This window comes from Micromys minutus (assembly GCF_963924665.1).
Source record: "Micromys minutus genome assembly, chromosome: 25".
In the NCBI taxonomy this organism is placed as follows: Eukaryota; Metazoa; Chordata; class Mammalia; order Rodentia; family Muridae; genus Micromys; species Micromys minutus.
Window position 1 is genome coordinate 39,309,787 of NC_137960.1, and position 20,775 is coordinate 39,330,561.

The window sequence follows — 20,775 nt, forward strand, 5'->3', positions numbered from 1 at the left end:
AGTCTTTCTCCAGCCTCTGGCTTCTTATGAGGGGCCAGTTCACTAGGGTTCTACCTTTATGAAGGTATCCCCTCCAAAGTCTTACTTACTCCCAACATCATGTCACAGGGTGGGTTTCAACATGAAGCATGGAGAGACACAGTCCAACCTGAACAGTGGGCTGAAAGAAAGCGAGGAACCAGGATTGTTCTCCACCTGGGCTTGAACTCAAGCAGCCAGTGTAGGTGGGGCTGACCCTCTGTCTTAGAATTAACCTCCAAGCGTAGATATTAAGGAGGTACTAGGGCAGAACAGTCAAGAGCGTCGAACCTTTGGACACTAACGTGTGGCATTGTCATCTGCAGAGATGACATGGGAACTGCACAGTTAAGCTTTTTAAAAAACCTGGTTTTGAGGAAGCTCAGCATCTCGTGTGCGGCTGCATTCATAGCTGTTCTTGTCACGGGCAGTCTTCCTGCACACAGAAAGCTGAGCATATCTATTCGGGCTGAAATATGAATCTGGAGGGAACTCCTATTTGGCTTAGGCCAAAAGAAACTGCTGGCCTTTCCACAGCTCCGCGACTGGTGCAGTCCCCACCCACACCAGCAAACCTTCAAGTCGGGACATGAGATCCATTTTGGCAGGTCCTCGGATCTTTGTCAGTGTGGCTTTTGTTGAGACCCATGAACTTGTTCATCCATTAGGTCAAGCCAAAATGTGATCCTTGGCAGAAGAAGATGTTGACCAGACTCAAAGAATGTCAGAGAATAGATGAGCTAATTCACCTCCAGTCAAAGTTTTTGAAGGTAAGAAAATAGTTATATTCTATTATGGGCAAGAAGCTTGTAAATGTCATCCTCAAAAACTATGAGATTTTCTTTCTCTTTAAAACACAAAACAAAACAAAACAAACAAAAACAAGCAACAACCCATTGACATGGGTCCACTCTGAAGACTTCATTTTTGTACCTTTTTTTTCTTGAAATTTTAAAAAATTTATTTTTTAAAGTCATGGATGTTTTGCGTGCACAGTTTCTGTGCACCATGGGTGTGCCTAATGTCACAAAGCTCAGAAATGGCTGTTGGGTCTCCCAAGACTGAAGTTATAGATAATTGTGAGCCATCTGGTAGGTGCTAGGAATTGAACCTGGGTCCTCTAGAAGAGCAGCCAGGGTTCTTAACCTCAGCGACACCTTTCTCACCTCTTATTGAGAACTTTCTGATCTAATAGGCAAACTTTAAAAATCTAGCTAGCTTTTGGGAGAGAATAAAAATTGTCAACTCCATGCATTTGATAACACATGCACACCTTTAATCTCAGAACTCAAAAAGCACAGGCAAATGGATCTCTGTGGGTTCCAGACCAGCCCAGTCTAAACGTTTCAGGACAGCCAGGGTGACATAAAATCCTGTCTTCAAACAAACAAAAAACTGTCAAAAAGAACTGGGTCTTTGCTTCAGTGCCGAGCTACACGTGTTATTGATGCTTTGACTTCAACTCCGTCATCTCTGAAACAAGGTTGGGTACAAATCGGTTCCCAAGAAGTTCACTGTCTTAGCTGCCTTAAGTACAGAATTCATTGTCCATACACATGTTCACACTGTTGGGCAATGCCTCTCCAGAACATTCTTATCCTGCAGCCCTGATACACTGCCCACACTGAACAACCCCCCAGCTCTCCTAACAACCACCCTAGTTCCTCTTCTAATGGGTTTGGCTCTTTAGAAACCTCAGATGAGGTTCCTCAGGCATTACTTAACCCTTTTGTGACTGGCTTACTTCTTACTAGCACAATGTCTTTTAGGGGCATTCATGTTGGAACATTTATCAGAAGTTTTTTCTCTTGCAAGGCCGAATAGTAATCCCTTGTTAGTATCTACCAAGGTCTGTTCATCTGCCTGTTGGTAGATCTCATGGGATACTGTTATGTCTGGACACAGCTGTGCAGATATCTGAGGTCCTGTCTTCGATTCTTTTGGGTGTATATTCAGAAGTGAAGTAGCTGAATCACACTTTAACTTTCAGGAACTAGGGTGTTTGTTGTAGCGAACAACAGTAGACAGGTACTGCAGTTTTGCAAGACCCTCCCCAGTTATGTCTATCCCCACTTATTCAGTAGTGCCTTCCCAATGGCTGTGAGGGAAGACGCATTCCTCAGGTGACCTTTGGGATGTTTCCATATGCTTCTTGGCTGTTTGTACATTATCTCATTTAGGATGTGTCTGTTCGAGTCTTTTGCCCTGATTTTAAATTTTACTCAGCAATTACGTTATGCTGTTAGATTGCAGGAGCTCTTTATATATTGCATTTCCTTTATCAGACATATGACTAGAAAGTGTTTTTCTGCTGTCTATAGGCTACTTTCTCAAAACCCAACAGTAACAAGTCAGGTAGCCCAGGGGCTAGAGACAAGGCACCTCCCTTAAAGGGTTTATTGCTCTTGAAATGGACTTGAGTTGGTTTTCCAGTCCTTATATGAAGGCTCACAACCACCTGTAACTCCAGTTCCAGGGCATCTGATGCTCTTTTCTGACCTCCAGGGGCACCAGACACATATGTGGTACACATACATATATGCAGGTAAAACACTCAAATACATTAAATAAAATAAACCTAAAAAAATTAACTCATATAAAATTGCCAACTTTCATATTATGAAACTTTTCTGTTTTCTTCTGAGAGTTCTATATTTTTAGGGGGTTCACTTTTTGTCTGCAATTCATTTGAAGTTAGTTTCTGCACATGAGAATAAAGCCTCGCTGCTCTGCATCTGGCTACTTGGTTCTCCTGCGCCGTAACTGCAGACCGTGTCTTCTCCCCCTTGGCAGCCTCTGCATTCACCCTGAGCTCCATCGGCCTGTAGCCCTTCCTTATGCCGATGCCTCATTATTTTGATGACTATGTATCTGTAATACTTTCTGCGACTGCGGGCCCCACAACCTTTCCCCCTTTTAAACTACTTGGCTCTTGGGGAGATCTTTGAGATTCTGTGTGAATTTCATAATGATTTTTCCACCTAAACTTGCATTACGCTGGACATGCTACAGCAATCCAGGAGGAAATGTGATTAGCATGGCATCAGGCTGGCAAGAAGTCAGGGAGATGGGTTCGCGTCTGTGTCCTTGGGAAGCAAGGGCTGCCTCACGCCACCCTGCTGCCTTCTTCTTCGTCTCCTGCAGCTTCCTAAGAGGACAGATTTGCAATTTGCACCAAGAGCTGATGGGGGTTCTCTTGTCACTGGGGTAGCACTGGCTGAGGATGCCATCTGAATTGTAAATAAGCTGGCACACATATCTGAATTTACACGCTATCAAGTGGATGGAGGTATTTGGGTAACCATAGTGTTTGAGTGCAATTAATCTTTAATGTGGGGTCCCCTGTAGCCTAGTCTGGCCTCAAACCCACTTACGTAGCTGAGGAAGACCTGAAACTTCTGATCCTCTGCCGTATAACCCTGAAGTGCTGGGATCGCAGGTGTGTACCACCCAGGTTCACGTGGTGCCGGAGAGAGAGCCTGTAATTGCATGCTTGGCAGGTGAGCACCCGTTCATGCTGTATCCCCAGCCTGCACGTTTGTAACAGAGTGGAGACCCACTTAGCACGTTTGTAACAGAGTGGAGACCCACTTAGCACGTTTGTAACAGAGTGGAGACCCACTTAAGGCTCCTTCCAGATTCTTGCTGGAGACATGGGGCCAGTGAGATGGCTCAGTGCGTAAAGGCACTTGCTTCTGAGCCTGACAACTTGAGTTTGATCCCTTAGATGCACATGATGGTCAAAATTGTCCTCTGACCTGCACATATATACCACGACACCCACCCACCTACACACACACACACACACACACACACACACACACACACACACACACAAAACAAATAAGTCTTAAAAAAGAAACAAATGGCTTTCTTGTACCTACTAACCATCTCTTCCCCCTGCTCTGTTTAAGATTTCTGACCCCACACGAGTCATGCAAGTACTCCAGGACCACGCTGCAAAGACAGTGCCTATGTCTCTGCACCACCCATCCCTCCCAACTTCCCAGACTCGGCATCCATGCAACTATGACCACGTCTGGCAGAGTATTTATAACAACCCCAAGCTCTACCAGGTAGGACAGGAACACATGGTCCATTTGCCTGTTGCTCCCTTTGGCCCCGTGTGTCTCCTTTAGTAGTCCACCCTCTGCATCCAAGTTCTATTATCTATGCAGGTGAGTTATATAATAGCATCACATTTAATAATAATAATAATAAAGATATACCGATTATATAATAACTCAGAATAAACAAGAATAAGAGGGAGGTGGTGCTACTCAGGGAGAGGAACGTACGGATATGCACTGTCTTGCTCTCATTCCTTCAGCCAAAGGCTTCCACAGATCCGCAGCAGCGAGGCTGAGAGTTGTGTGCCCAGCCAATGGGACCCTGTGTGCTGTTAGCAGAACAGCACTGTGTGCTATGGGAAAGACCAAAAACAAGAAGAGACTTAATACAAACAGCAGCCTTGCAGCTCAATGCAGAAGGAAAGACACGTTATGAACACCATGAACTCTAGACCCAAGATTGCCTTGTCCTGTAAGGGATTCAATATACACAGAAGGGTGTCTTAGGGGGATTTGTGTGGCAGCAGTGTGTGGGGTAGATTGAGGAAGGAAAAGATCAAATTAGAGCAAGGGAGGGACAGAGAGAGGGGATGGGGTTAGGTGTTTGAAAATATCATGGGAAATAATAGTTTCCCATGATATTTCCAAACATTGAACTATATATGAAACAGATATGCTCTCCCAGGGAGCGCATCCCAGTTCCATCCAAGGCAGGGTGTTGTGTCTGTAAGACCTGACAGATGAAGAGGAGCCAGCCACACAACTGCCCGGGAAAGAACTTTCTGAGCACGGGGAAGACAGTACTGTTGAAGAAATTCGGTGTCAGCAACCATTTTTTTTTTTTAGTTGAGTTTTCCAGAGCCATATTTTGTGAGCTCTCTAAGCATTTGTCACTTTGCACAAAACCAAGCCCCACAAGGACTCACGGTACCACATCAGATGCTGAGCAGGTGTCAGGAGCTCTGAAGTTTGCAAGTCGCAGCCAAGAACTGTGCTGAATATTTTTCTCTAGGACACCCTGTGCAGAGGAGGGCAGACCTCAGGCCACCTTGATGTCTACGAGAGGAGGCAATCCTTAGTTTATGTGGTGCCACCTCTGAGGGAATCCGTTCGCCCTATCCCTACAGCTTTCTTTAAGGCTTCCACAGTTTAATAAATGATTCCTCAGTTGTAGTCAAGGCTTACAGAAAAGTTACATAAACGTTATTGCCACTCGTATTATAGGTTCCTATGGTGAATCCAACCGGATGCTTCCAGTAGACGGAGGCAATTGTGTCTGCCCTGGTCTCTGTTCCACCGTTCTCACCAGAGCCCCAGTTTGAGGTTAACTGCATCTGCCAGGTCTCACCTGGCTGTTAAGACTTTTCCAGGCAAACAGCACAGATTTCACAGAGGTACTGAGGATTTCACAGAGGTACTGAGGATTTCACAGAGGTACTGAGGGTTTCACAGAGGTACTGAGGGTTTTTACACGGGTGCTGAGGGTTTCACAGAGGTACTGAGGGTTTCACAGAGGTACTGAGGATTTCACAGAGGTACTGAGGGTTTCACAGAGGTACTGAAGGTATCACAGAGGTACTTAGGATTTCACAGAGGTACTGAGGATTTCACAGAGGTACTTAGGATTTCACAGAGGTACTGAGGGTTTCACAGAGGTACTGAGGATTTCACAGAGGTACTGAGGGTTTCACAGAGGTACTGAAGGTATCACAGAGGTGCTGAGGGTTTCACAGAGGCACTGAGGGTTTTTACACGGGTGCTGAGGGTTTTTACACGGGTGCTGAGGGTTTCACAGAGGTGCTGAGGTTTCACAGAGGTACTGAGGTTTCACAAAGGTACTGAGGGTTTTTACATGGGTGCTGAGGGTTTCACAGAGGTACTGAGGTTTCACAGAGGTGCTGAGGATTTCACAGAGGTACTGAGGATTTCACAGAGGTACTGAGGTTTCACAGAGGTACTGAGGTTTCACAGAGGTACTGAGGTTTCACAGAGGTACTGAGGGTTTCACAGAGGTGCTGAGGGTTTCACAGAGGTGCTGAGGGTTTCACAGAGGTACTGAGGATTTCACAGAGGTGCTGAGGGTTTCACAGAGGTACTGAAGGTTTTTACACGGGTGCTGAGGATTTCACAGAGGTGCTGAGGATTTCACAGAGGTACTGAGGGTTTCACAGAGGTACTGAAGGTATCACAGAGGTACTTAGGATTTCACAGAGGTACTGAGGGTTTCACAGAGGTACTGAGGATTTCACAGAGGTACTGAGGGTTTCACAGAGGTACTGAAGGTATCACAGAGGCGCTGAGGGTTTTTACACGGGTGCTGAGGGTTTTTACACGGGTGCTGAGGGTTTCACAGAGGTGCTGAGGTTTCACAGAGGTACTGAGGTTTCACAGAGGTACTGAGGGTTTTTACATGGGTGCTGAGGGTTTCACAGAGGTACTGAGGTTTCACAGAGGTGCTGAGGATTTCACAGAGGTACTGAGGATTTCACAGAGGTACTGAGGTTTCACAGAGGTACTGAGGTTTCACAGAGGTACTGAGGTTTCACAGAGGTACTGAGGGTTTCACAGAGGTGCTGAGGGTTTCACAGAGGTGCTGAGGGTTTCACAGAGGTGCTGAGGGTTTCACAGAGGTGCTGAGGGTTTCACAGAGGTACTGAAGGTTTTCACACGGGTGCTGAGGATTTCACAGAGGTGCTGAGGGTTTCACAGAGGTGCTGAGGGTTTCACAGAGGTGCTGAGGGTTTCACAGAGGTGCTGAGGGTTTCACAGAGGTGCTGAGGGTTTCACAGAGGTGCTGAGGGTTTCACAGAGGTACTGAGGGTTTCACAGAGGTGCTGAGGGTTTCACAGAGGTGCTGAGGGTTTCACAGAGGTGCTGAGGGTTTCACAGAGGTACTGAAGGTTTTTACACGGGTGCTGAGGATTTCACAGAGGTGCTGAGGATTTCACAGAGGTACTGAGGGTTTCACAGAGGTACTGAAGGTATCACAGAGGTACTTAGGATTTCACAGAGGTACTGAGGATTTCACAGAGGTACTTAGGATTTCACAGAGGTACTGAGGGTTTCACAGAGGTACTGAGGATTTCACAGAGGTACTGAGGGTTTCACAGAGGTACTGAAGGTATCACAGAGGCGCTGAGGGTTTTTACACGGGTGCTGAGGGTTTTTACACGGGTGCTGAGGGTTTCACAGAGGTGCTGAGGTTTCACAGAGGTACTGAGGTTTCACAGAGGTACTGAGGGTTTTTACATGGGTGCTGAGGGTTTCACAGAGGTACTGAGGTTTCACAGAGGTGCTGAGGATTTCACAGAGGTGCTGAGGATTTCACAGAGGTACTGAGGATTTCACAGAGGTACTGAGGATTTCACAGAGGTACTGAGGTTTCACAGAGGTACTGAGGTTTCACAGAGGTACTGAGGGTTTCACAGAGGTGCTGAGGTTTCACAGAGGTACTGAGGTTTCACAGAGGTACTGAGGTTTCACAGAGGTGCTGAGGGTTTCACAGAGGTGCTGAGGGTTTCACAGAGGTGCTGAGGGTTTCACAGAGGTGCTGAGGGTTTCACAGAGGTGCTGAGGGTTTCACAGAGGTACTGAAGGTTTTTACACGGGTGCTGAGGATTTCACAGAGGTGCTGAGGGTTTCACAGAGGTGCTGAGGGTTTCACAGAGGTACTGAGGGTTTCACAGAGGTGCTTAGGGTTTCACAGAGGTGCAGAGGGTTTCACAGGTGCTGCGCTCTCCATGTTTGACAGCTCGGCTGACTGAGCCATCTCCCTAGCCTCTCTGCTGTACTTTTCAATAGTGTGCTTATATCACACCACTTCCCTAGTATGTTACAGCTCATGTGGCCACCCGTGAGCAGCTCTGGCCAAAAGTCTTCTTTTACTAAACACCAGGTCTAGGAACTGGGAAGAGTTCAACTGATAAAGTGCTTGCCAAGGAAGCCTAAAGGGCAAGCTGGACATGGTGAAATCCTTGAAATCCTGGTACCTCCTTGAAATCCCTGCTAAGGAGGTTGAAGCAGACAGACATCTGGGACTTGCTGGCCAGTCAGTCTAACCTAATCAGTGAGTGAGAGGTGCCAGTAAGTGAGCTTGTCTCCAAAATCAACATGGACTGTTTCCAAAGAACGCCATTCACAAATGATCTCCGACCTCTACATATACATGAATCGGCATGTGCGCACGCACATGTATGTGCACATGTATGTATGTGCACACATATTCTCATCCTTAAATCAGATAAGATGGTACAGGCCTATAATCCCAGCACAAGGGAACCAGAGACCAGAAAATCAAGAATCAGAGGCTATATAATGATCTCCAGGCTAGCCTAGGGTACATGGTGAGATCTTATCTCAACAACGAAACAAAGCCCCATAAATAGATAGAACCCAACCTAGACCTACAGGCTCTGTGTATGGCTTAGGAGTGCTTGACTGACATAGTTTAGACCTGGGTTGAGTTCCCAGCAGGGAATGGGGAAAGGCATAGGCTTGCTCTTCTTAAGTTTGTGTTATGTTAGAATAGACACAGAAGCCAAGTTTCCAGCACAGAAGACACACTTCCTCCATCAGCCAGGGGTGAGCATTCTGGCTCCTCCGTGCATTTTGACATGGATTAGTTCACCCAGGTATCGCTTAGTTTACTCAGTTGCTGTTTGATTTCAGTTTCTATTTGCCATTAATACCAAAGGCTTTCTTTCCTAATGCAATTCTAATTCTGTATTGACTCCAAGGTCTGGATTTGGGAAATAAGGAAAAGCATCAGGTTGGTCTATTATTGTCACCCGAACTAGCCCCGATCAGATGAACAGCAGGTTTTGGCTATAATCCCAATCAGGACACAGGACAGGCCAGCCATGCTGTACAGCAGCTCCAGATCCTACGACCTGTTTCTCAGCCACCTCCCGGAGAGAGCAAACACTGAATGCTTTTCTTCTGCTGGTGATGTGTAAAGAACCGGCATGAGCTGGAACCTCATGGAGTGGTTCAGGGCAGGAAGAACCAGACCCAGGCTGCAGCGCCTATGAGCAGCGGTAGAGCCTTTGCCCGTTCTCAGGGGCTACACACCAGAGATGCCCACCTATCGCCCCTCCAGAGTGACGGCAGAGATGGCTGGAGTCAGTATGAGGCCCACTTAGAGTTTAGTACATGGCAGCTCCCATAATCAAGACTGACAAGACAAAGGGCTTTTTTCTTGGTGTTCCTCATCAAATCCAATAGGATATTTCTTTTTAAAAGTAAACCGTTTCTGGGCTGGACACCTAGCTCAATGGTTAAGAGCACAGGCGACTCTTCCAGAGGATCTTGGTTCAATTCCCAGTATCCACACGGAGGCACACAACCACCTATAACTCCAGTTCCAAAGGATCAAATGCCTTCTTCTGGCCTCTGAGAACAGTAGGCACACACCAGGTATACAGAATTCCATGCAGGTGAAACACCTATGCACATTAAAACATAAAATAAATCGAATTATAAATAAATAAAAATGAATATATCTAGACTAGCAAGATGGCTTAGTGGGTGTAACTGCTTGCCACATAAAATCTGATGACCTGGGTGTGGTCACCAGAACCCATGGTGGAAAGAGAGAATTGACTCTTGAAAGGTGTCCTATGAATTCCACATATATGATAAGACATGTGCATACCCATGTCATAGACTTACACATCCTAAATGTGTATGATATGCATCTAAAAGCTAACTATTATCTGAGAATAGTAGGGATGTATATTTATCACAGGAAAATTTGGGAAATGCAGGAAGGTGGAAGAAAGTACAACTCAGCCCTGGCTGCATAAAGTGAAATAACACCGATTTTAAATGTTCCATTTACATCCTGGCTACAAGGCAGTTCTGCCTGGGAACAAACACGAGAAAGCTGTAGGTGCATGAGGGTGCGGAGATGTGCAATAGATTGTTCCTGTAATTCTTCTTCTGATTTTACATTCCAACCCACTGTTTCTGCCAACCTTTAAGAAGGAAGTGAGGTTTACAGTCAGTAGAAAGCCCACGAGCTCAGCCATGTTGTAGAACAACCGTTGTAGACATGGTCAAGGGCAAGGAGCTGTCTGTCTGGAAAGAAAGAGCAAGACAGCATCTCTGACACCTTGGTCTGCCCATCCCTGCCCAGCCCTGTGCTTCCCAGAGAGTCTCCTGTTCCCCAGAGGATGCTGGGCCATTGCTTCGTGCTTGCTTCTTTTCTGGCAATCCACGACACCTCAGCGCTTTAGTTTAGCGTTCTTCCAAGTGTCTTTCATGACATTTGGATGCACTTTGGGCTCTGCCAATCTCTGAAGCAACTGAAAAGCTCACAATACCATCAGAGTAAGGATAATGCTCAGAGCTTCCCTTCTGGGGTCACATGATCCGTGTTGAACTGCAGCCACGGGCTGAGCAGGCAAAACACCCCTCACGTACAGTCTTGGGAATGACATCCATTAAAGTTAATTTGTCTGTTGTTCATGGTAAAACAGACTGGCAAGGGATCAAATGACACACACACACACACACACACACACACACACACACACACACACCTTCCTAGAACATCTGAGCATAGGTAGAAAAGCACAGAACTAATTGCCAACTCTGTTTCATTGAATCCTTGGGCAACTCTGTTTGTCATGAAGTTTCAACAAGTTTGGCCACTATACCTGAGATCACATGGCCAGAAATGTCGACTTAGCTGTCTTGGCCCTATTCAAAAGGAGGGCAGAGAGCTGGGCTTGGGAACCTACTTCTGGGATATGGCTGGAACTTGGACCCTTTCTTCCCGTGCCCCTCCCCATTCATCACACCAACTAGTAGGGGAGGTTTGGAAATGTCAAGTTCATTTGAGTGGCTCAGTGCCAGGATGGCTCATCAATTGCTGTAGTCAAAGAGGAACGTAGCCATTTGGAATTCTAACTCAGAGGGCTAAGGACAGACCACAGAGAGCACCACTTCCATGGTTGTCCCTGGGATCCAAAACAGATGACCAAAGCCTTCTGACCACCAGGAACGAGTGTGGGAGACACATACAAGCAAGGGCCCTTTTACTAAACTTTGGGCTGCAGTCAGCCATAAGGGACATTGTCTCAAAAAAGAAAAGGCATGGTTGTGGAGAAATGACTGAACAAGGCAGCTGATGCTCAACTGCAACTTCTGCCTGCATCCACAGGCACATGCAGGCATGTGCACACACATCTTCAAGCACACAGGCAGGCTCACAAATGCACTTGTACACACACACACACACACACACACACACACACACACACGAAGAAAGAGAGAGACTCAAGGGTCTTGGAACTCATTATGTAGATCAGGCTGGCCTCAAACTCACAGAGATCCACCTGCCTCTGCCTCCCAAGTGCTGGGATTAAAGGTGTGCACCACCATTACCCATTTCATATATGTTCTTGGAAAATAAGTTTTATCAATTTTTTTTCCTGTAAAGTGAATCATGTAAAAGACAAGAAATGGAGTGTCCATTATATAAAAGCTGTTAATAAAAGAAAGATTTGTCTGGCCGATACTGTTACTCCCTCATTTTTGTAGAAATCTAGATCGTCATATACTGCTTGGGATTAAAACACGTTTATTAACACATCTAACATGAGTTGGATCATGACATTTACTCTCTGATGACCTGTGATTTTGTTAGTATCACGTGGTGTTTGAACTGATACTATTTTTTGATAGGCTGAAACTGTGAAGGAAGACAGCTTTTCAGTGGAGCCCAGCAACGGTGACCTTGCAAAGCCACATCCCAGCCCGAGTTCAGATGGGTCTCGCAAGCAGAAAACAGAGACAGGGTAATCAAATATTCCCGTTGGTGATTCACAGGAATGAGGTTAAAACTTCTGGGGAAACTGAGCGACTGAGGAGTGTGTAGCTTACATGTGATCTCAAAAACATTTGAAGTCAAAATAAAAGCAGAGCTACTAACTCACATGGTGTCTTAGTTAGGGTTTTATTGCTGTGAACAGACACCCACCAAGGTGACTCTTATCAGGACAACATTTAATTGGGGCTGGCTTACAGGTTCATAGATTCAGTCCATTATCATCAAGGTGGGAGCAGGGCAGCATCCAGGCAGGCATGGTGCAGGAGGAGCTGAGAGTTCTATGTCTTCATCTGAAGGCTGCTAGCAGAAAATTGACTTCCAGGTAGCTAGGACTAGGGTCTTAAAGCCTACGCCCATAAGTGACACACCTACTCCAACAAGGCCACACCTAATAGTGCCATTTCCTGGTCCAAGCATATATAAATCATCACACATGTTAGCATGTTAATGTATCTGAATTCATGTTTCTCCTCAGGACTGTGTCTTTCCAATGGGTAACTAATGCAAACTGAGCTAGCATTTTCCTTCTGCCTTTCTAAAGATCCCCTTCAGTTGAGCCTCACAGCCCATGGGCTGTGTAGATTTCCTAAGGTCTGACCTGAGAAGTGCTTCTCTTTTCTCGTCTGTGTGCTAAAGGTACAATTATGCCATGGCCCTGCAGCTGCTGGGTTTGGGTGACGGGACTGAGGCTGACAGGAATCCCGTCCTGATGAGAGGGGCCTACTTGTCCTTTCTGTGTCTGCGCCACCTGCACATCCGGGAGCTACAGGTCGGTGATGATGACACACCTGGCTTCACAAACTGAAGATGCCTGATTGTCTACCATGGGACTGTCCCTGCCTTTAATAGCAACAGTTCCACACTTTCAACTCTTGAGTGTGTGTGTGTGTGTGTGTGTGAGAGAGAGAGAGAGAGAGAGAGAGAGAGAGAGAGAGAGAGAGAGAGAGAGAGAGAGAGAGCGAGAGAAAGAGAGAGAAATCAGTGTCTTCCAGGGATGGTGTCCTTCTTTCTCCTCCGTAGGTCTGCCCACTTGAGGTCCCCATCAAGTATGGCTCTGTGGGTTGGGATCAGGCGAAGGCTCAGGCAAAGGGCAACATCGTGATTTTCTTCTTTTTCTGTTCCAGCGCATCTGTTTGGGAGTTCTTAACTTCTTCAGATCAGTCGAGCGAACTTTGACGATGAACACTTCAGGCCTTACCTTGGTTTCGGGGACCCTGGTCCCCACTCTTGGAGATAGTTCTTGGGTAAATATGGCAAAAGGAGGCTTGGGCACCTTACATGGCCTCGGAGCTCATCACTATGTCCATGGGACGCCTGCGGAGCACAAGGTGAGCTGTTCTCCTGAGTTTTGATGTTTTGATTAGTGCGTCTTCCAACCTGTGTTTTCTTAGCACCTACTGTCAGTTAACATGGCAAGGTAATGTTGTAAGACCCCGAGGAGTCTTAGCTCAGGAGTGCGACCCACAGAGCACAATTAGACGCTAGCCCTGTAATAACAAGAGGTTTTTATTCCATGTACACGGGGTTGCTCATCCTCACAGGGAGAGTTAACTGGAACTTAAAAAGCACACCTCTTTTATACTTTTTTTGTGAGGGGGGTGAACTACTATTTTACCATTGGTCAGTAGTATAATTTTCAGAAAGAGGAGAGGAAGGGGGAGGAAAGGGAGAGAAACTTTGGTAGTAAGGTTGTTGACAATTTGCATTCTCCTTGGAATTCAGTACAGGGAGGGGTAGGGGAGCCGTTCCTAAAGCAGTCATTTTTGTTTTGTCTTAACTCAGCTTGGTCAGTATAGTTTGGCCTGTCCACTAAAACTTTGTTTTCATATTTTCAGAATCTTGTTTATATATTTCAAAACTTTGAGGAGTTTTGTCCTTGTTTTGTTTCTCAGACTTGGGTGATTAGAGCATCAGCTAACTATGACATGCGTCAGGACCCTAGCTAGGGTTTCTAGAGGGCCAGGTGGCTATCACTCAGTATATCCTGTGTTTTTTTTTCTGGGAATTACTCTGGGCCATTGTTTTTATTTGTCAGGCACAGGTGGGATCTCATAGCCTTGGGATGACTGGAAAATCTCTGAGTCTGACTCTAACCATTTCTGTATCTTTAGGGTCTCACATTCTAAGGATGGGGTGTTTTGGAAAAGTCTCGGAGCCTCTAGAAACTTTGTTTTCTATATCAGTAACAGCTGGCAAGGTCATGATAAGCAAAATAAACCTGATACAGAAGAACCACTCAGAAGTGAAGGCTGAGGCTGGGAGCTACAGACAAGTGGGCAATAAGCAGGGGGTAGAAGCATATTCTGTGCATTTATGAAAATATAGAAACTTGTTCCATTGTACAGTACGTTAGTGAAAATGCAGGGAATTAATGTATGTTAGTGAGAATGTAGCAAAATTAATGTATGTGTGTGAGATTGTAGCGAAATTAATGTATGTTAGTGAGAATGTAGCGAAATTGATGTATGTGTGTGAGATTGTAGCGAAATTAATGTATGTTAGTGAGAATGTAGCGAAATTGATGTATGTGTGTGAGATTGTAGCGAAATTGATGTATGTGTGTGAGAATGTAGCGAAATTAATGTATGTGTGTGAGAATGTAGCAAAATTAATGTATGTGTGTGAGATTGTAGCGAAATTAATGTATATTAGTGAGAATGTAGTGAAATTAGTATATATTAGTGAGAATGTAACAAAATTGATGTACATTAATGAGAATGTAGCGAAATTGATGTATGTGTGTGAGAATGTAGTGAAATTAATGTATATTAGTGAGAATGTAGTGAAATTAGTATATATTAGTGAGAATGTAACAAAATTGATGTACATTAATGAGAATGTAGCGAAATTGATGTATGTGTGTGAGAATGTAGTGAAATTAATGTATATTAGTGAGAATGTAGTGAAATTAGTATATATTAGTGAGAATGTAACAAAATTGATGTATATTAATGAGAATGTAGCGAAATTGATGTATGTGTGTGAGAATGTAGCGAAATTGATGTACATTAGTGAGAATGTAGAGGACAAGGATTGACCTTGGAATTACAACCAAACTCTGAGTGAGGTGACTGTGTAATCACAGCCCCAGGGAGACTGAGCAGAAGAGTTTGAGATCCGGTGTCAAAGCTGAGCAAATGAACAAAAATCCCTGGCAGCGTCCACTGGAACCACAGCAGGAGGAAAGAAGAATCGAACCACTGGGTAGTTGGAGTGTCATAATGAACAGACTTAGAAGGATCCTTTTCTCTCTTGGCCTGCATCTCAAAAGTCTTCTCACAAAATTCTTACAGGACTCTCTGGTCATGTGCCATGTACCTTTTGGTCCCCTTTTTCTTTTCAAGCCTTTAAGAACGACACTTGATTAAGCCAAACATGGAGGCACTTAGCTATAACCCCAGCACTCTGAGGCCCAGGTAGAAATATCTGGAGTTTAAGATCTTCTTCAGCTGGGGGCCAACCCTGGCTACATAAGACAGTCTAACCTCTGTTTTCCCAAAGATACTAGGCATAGTGCTTTATACACACCTGTAAAGCAAGTACTCTGGAGGGATCATGAGTTTGAGCCCATGCTGGGTTGCATAGTGGGACCAACTCAAAATTGAAGGAGTTAAAGGATGAGCAGGATGGCTCATTGGGCAAAGCTGGTTGCCTTTGAAACAGATGGCCGCAGTATAATCCCTAAGACCAACATGGGACAAGGAAAAAACCAACTGCTGTAAGTTGACCTCTGATCTCCACACTTGTGCTGTATATATGTGCATTCACACACTCTGTGGCACGAGCACCCATGCACACACATGCAATAAATACATGTCTTAAAGTTGAATTTAAAATGTTAAGGTAAATGGCATTAGGTTGACAAATATAAAAATCAAAAGTTATGGGTGTTGGAGAGATGATGGCTCAGGGGTTAAGAACACTGGCTGCTTTTTCCCCAAAGGTCATGAGTTCAATTCCCAGCAACCATGTGGTGGCTCACAACCATCTGTAATGGGATCTGGTGCCCTTTTCTGGCATCAGGCATATATGCAGGCAGGACACTGTATACATAATAAAAAAAATCTAAAAAGAAATAAGTAAATAAATAAACATACAAACAAATAAATAAAACGTATCTAGGTTCAAACGAGTTATATTCTGAACTGTGGCCCCTCACATATGCCTTCTGTATCTGTAAAACAGGGGATTTTCCTGTTAAATGCTGCTCATATATACAGAGTCTAGACAGCTCTCTGGGTAGCAGAAGCATAATAAGAACCATGTATATAATTTGAAATTTCCTAGTAACTACATTTAAACCATGCAAAGAAGCGTGAAACTAATTTTGATATAACCCACATAACTCCATGTGAAAGATACATTCTTCTCACTTGCAATCACTACTAAAAATAAATCAGTGGTGCGAGAGTGTATATTATCTACAGAGAGCAGGTTAGCTCTCTGGAGGGCATCGTATTGGACAGGGCCTCTCTGGATTCTGGGGAGTATTTTTTTCCCTCACCCCATCACTTAGAGTCTTCCACTCAATATGTAGGCCTATAGCAGTAAAACTTTTAAGACCAGGTAAGAAGTCTCCAGGCTGCACTAGCTCCGGCTACTCTCTGGCCCCAGCAGCGGTCGCCCTCTCATGGTGGCTCTCTGCTGTGGACTCTGCTCACATTCCCAGCATCCACCCCTTGTGGTTATTGTCACAACTCCCTGTAACCCAACAAAAGTCAAAACTCTTGATGCTTGTAATTTATCAATCAGATTTATATCAGTAAATTCTCACCCCACAAAGTATCCACAAAATAAACTCAGAGCCGATTGATATTGATATAAACTGCCCACCTGGATAAGACAAATTGCCCTATAATATCCATCTCTTATAAGGTATTTATAGCTCCCTGTGGCTATTTAAAGCCATACAGGGGTGGGTCATCTTTTTCCTCCTCCTCCTCCATTTTCTCCTCTTCCCTCTTTCCTCCTGATCTCTCCCGCCTCTCAAAGACTCTGCCCCCACCTTTCTTTTTCACTGCCCAGTCACAGGCCTTGCCTTATCTTGTGCCTGCCCCCACCTGCATATAGACACCAATCCACATAGGCCAGCACTCTTCCTCCTCAAGCTCTCATGCCTCTGACCACGCCCACACACACTCAGATCCACTTTGCGCATCCCACTCCTTCATCCCTTGCTCCCTTGAGCTCGATCACAGGCTGCATTGACTTATCCTTCCTGGACCTTTGGAGGAAGCTCAATACTGTCTTCAAACTAACACCCATGCAACATAAACCCATCTTTCTCTTTCCTATGTTGCTCCTGCTACAGCTATGATGATGATGCTATGCTAGCAGACGTTTTCAAAACTGTCCTCACTAAAAGGTTCTTGCCAGTTTTGTTTGTTCCGGGTTGGGGTGAGAAATAGAAATGAGGGGATGGAGGGGAGACAAATGCCAACTTCTCCTGTTGACTGTAGGATGAGTGTCTTGGGGCTTTGCAGTGTGTCGTTTCTGTTTTCTCTTAAATGATAATCACGACACCATACAAGAAACCTATTGCTTTAGTGTGAGACATACCAGGCAGTACCTTCTGTCAGAACCTTTAGTAGGATTCAATATTTACACTAGATATCTAGCCCTGAAGGGTGGGGTGAAAAAGAGGCTGGACACCAATCTGCTGTGATAACCCTATCAAGCCTAACTAAGCTATTGAAAGCAAGACAAGCTATTTTACTGGATATGGGTGAAGCTTCTGAGAGAGACATTTCCCCTTCCCCATCACATTGCTTTCACCCCTGTTTTGATCCCACAAGGAAATCTTGGGTTACTATTAATGACTGTTTTCAATAACAGCCCTAGAAAAAGGAGTCATCTGTGGTCTATCCCGGCCACCTTGTCATTTTATATGCCAACTTAACATGGCATGGTAGGAGGAACAGCAGGCTTCTCCTGGTGTTAAACCTTGCAAGTGACTCCTGAGTCATGGGAGCCTAGCAGCCTGTGGTGAGTTCGGGGGCAACGTAAGGCTGTTAAGAGGAAGTGCTGGGAGGTGAGGCCTTTAGAAAGAGACAGACCATGAGGGGTTAGGCACTCCTTAGATGTGGGACCCTGTCCCTAAAGAAGTGGGAAATGGAGAATTTTAAAGGGAAAAGTGTCTCCAGCATTGCTTTATAAGTTTCTCGGGGTCTTCTTAGCCAAATGTAATAATCATGCTTGGTATTTTGCTAGGAGTTCTTGATGATTACAAGATTACAAGTCCTTGAGATTACAAGATAAAGCCCAAGCTAGTCTGTGACATTTGAAAGGATGAGCATATTCTAGTTCCTGCCAAATTGTCCAGCTTCATTTCCCTCTACCATCTTTATGGGCTCCATGAGGTAGGGTCTGACCCTCCTCTGATTTGACAGAACCATCCAGACTTCTGGGCATCTCTGTCCTCCCATTCTCCCCATGGCAGCGTATATTCTGACTCAAGAGTTCATTCCAAGCATCTCTCTGGAAAGTACTTCTTTATATATATCTCTGTGCAGGATGAGAGCCTCATCCAATGGCTATTCAGCTTGTCATGGGATCCAGCACACAGCTTTGCCCCACTCTCTGCTTATCTGTTCCATAGACTGCAAGCCAAGCCTTCCTTCCCTTCCTCCCACAAGTATGCTGGGCTCTGTTGTAGGCACAGAACAGCAGTATACAAAACTAGCACAAATGTAATGGAAAGTTATTCCCTTTCCTGGTTCCCCCTCTCCCATCCCCCTTTCTCATGCTTCTATAAGGATGCTTCCCCTTCCACCCACCCACCCTGGCGTTCCCCTACACTGGGGAAACAAGCCTTCACAGGACCAAGAGCCTCTCCTCCTATTGATGCCAGACAATGTCATCCTCTGCTACATATATAGCTAGAGCCATGGGTCCCTCCATGTGTACTCTTTGTTTGGTGGTTTAGTCCCTGGGAACTCTGGGGGGTCTGGTTGGTTGATAATGTTGTTCTTCCTATGAGGTTGTAAACCCTTCAGCTCTTTAAATTCTTTCTCTAGCTCCTCCCCTGGGGTTTGTGCTCAGTCTGATGATTGGCTGCAGACACCTGGCTTTTTACTTTGACATTGACAATATTTATTTAATCTATACCTGCCAAAAGCAAGACTCAGCTCACAACAGCACATTTAGATTCTAAGAAGAGGACAGAGAGGAGCTCTGTGCGGTGCATCGCCGAGCTGTTGAAGTGCAGAACAGCCAACCATCTTCAGTGATAACATGCTTAAAGCAAGAGATAACGTGAGCGAATGATATCTTTGGTCTCTTTTAAAGATCCCTCATCCCAGTGAGATGGCTCTGTGGGTGAAGGTGCTTGCCACCAAGTCTGATACCCTGGGTTTGCTCCCAGGAACTCACATGATAGAATCAAATCCTGTAAGCTGTACAGTCTCTCTCTCTCTCTCTCTCTCTCTCTCTCTCTCTCTCTCTCTCTCTCTCACTCACTCACACACACAAAGAGAGAGAGACAGAGAGACAGACAGACAGAGACAGACAGACAGATAGACAGACATGTATGAATCATTCCAAAGGTCCTATTACACTAATTACTACCCTCCTTGTCCTGCTACTCCTCTAAGAACAATATTGTACAGAAAGCCTTTAGGAAGAGGATTTTTCATTTGACTGTGAAAACTTAAAGGTGGGGCAAGGAGCAGTCTATTAAAACGGAGCTGCAATCCCACAGGCAGCAACAGGGACAGGTTGGTCATCTTTATGCAGCTCTGGCCAAAATGACTGAGAACGATTCAAAGATTCTCAGGATCCAGTTGAAATATTTCCTAATTGTGATAGTTTCTAGAGTTGCCACAAGGCACTTCAAAGTGGGTGAACAGTTCCTGGCAGTAATGACTGCCACAGGTCTGGGTACCACGTGTCCACAGCCGAGGAGTCAGCAGGACCGGTTTCTCTCCAGAGGATCGTGTACTTACCTCTTTCAGCTGCTGGTAGTTTGGGGCTAATTCTTGCCATTCTTTGTCCCCACCCCTTCTTCTCTGTCTCTCCCTCCTCTTCTTTCCTACCTGCCCCTCCTTCCTGTTCTTTATGCCCACCCTCCCCAGTTTCTAAGTTTCTAACTAGGAGTTAAGCCCAGGACCTCATAAAAGCTATGCAGACAGTTTCTGCTGATCTACAGCCCAGCTCTCCTTTCCAGCTTTTAGTCTCTTATTTCGAGATTAGGGCTCACTGAATTGTTGAGACTAGTCTGTGGCTTGAGACCCTCTGGTCTCGGCCCTGGGCATAGCTGGGTTTACATGTGTGGACCACTGTGAGTGGCCCCTTGACATTTCTTGACTTACAGATAAACCTTGCTAAGTTCTGCCTATAGCCTCCTGTGGAACTTCTCCCCTTCATTTCAATCTTCAAATCCCTTCTTTCGGTAAAGACCCCAACTATGGATAAGAACCCACTGGGATCCAGTAGGATGACCTCTTAATGAGATTATTTCTGTAAAGACTTTGTTTCCAAATAAAGTCTGGTTTCCTACCATTATAAAGCTCCTGATGACACCCCGTTTCCTGGGACCCACCCTGCAACATGGGATCTCTGATCCATTTCCCTTTAAGCTCCACTCCCTGCCCCTGAGTCTATAATAAACTTCTCACAAAAATCCCGTGGTCCACGAGCCTCATTGTTTGAATTTCTAAGATGGCAACCTCAAAGCCACTGGCACAGGGTGGCTTTGGTGGCTGTAGATTTTCTAGGACCCTAAGATTTCTCCACTCCCAGCTAAGCTCACCAAGAGCCGAGAAAGACCCCATTATCCTCAAAGATACCCCAATATTGCCACATTGTCATGTCCTCCCTGCTTATAACTTAGAGCAGCGGTTCAGCCAGGGTAGG

At 45.3% G+C, this 20,775-nt stretch overlaps 1 protein-coding gene across 1 annotated transcript in view; it reads left to right on the forward strand.

Annotated features, from left to right (window-relative positions):
- The window catches only part of LOC308437146 (uncharacterized protein), a gene marked incomplete at its 5' end in the record, with an annotated part of 152,625 nt that overhangs the window by 23,652 nt on the left and 108,198 nt on the right, over nucleotides 1-20,775 (forward strand). Inside the window, 5 exons of the mRNA XM_080938202.1 lie at nucleotides 687-788; nucleotides 3,933-4,094; nucleotides 11,778-11,890; nucleotides 12,559-12,691; nucleotides 13,047-13,250. Coding sequence (XP_080794328.1) covers nucleotides 687-788; nucleotides 3,933-4,094; nucleotides 11,778-11,890; nucleotides 12,559-12,691; nucleotides 13,047-13,250 — 714 coding nt within the window. The remainder of the gene's footprint in view (nucleotides 1-686; nucleotides 789-3,932; nucleotides 4,095-11,777; nucleotides 11,891-12,558; nucleotides 12,692-13,046; nucleotides 13,251-20,775) is intronic.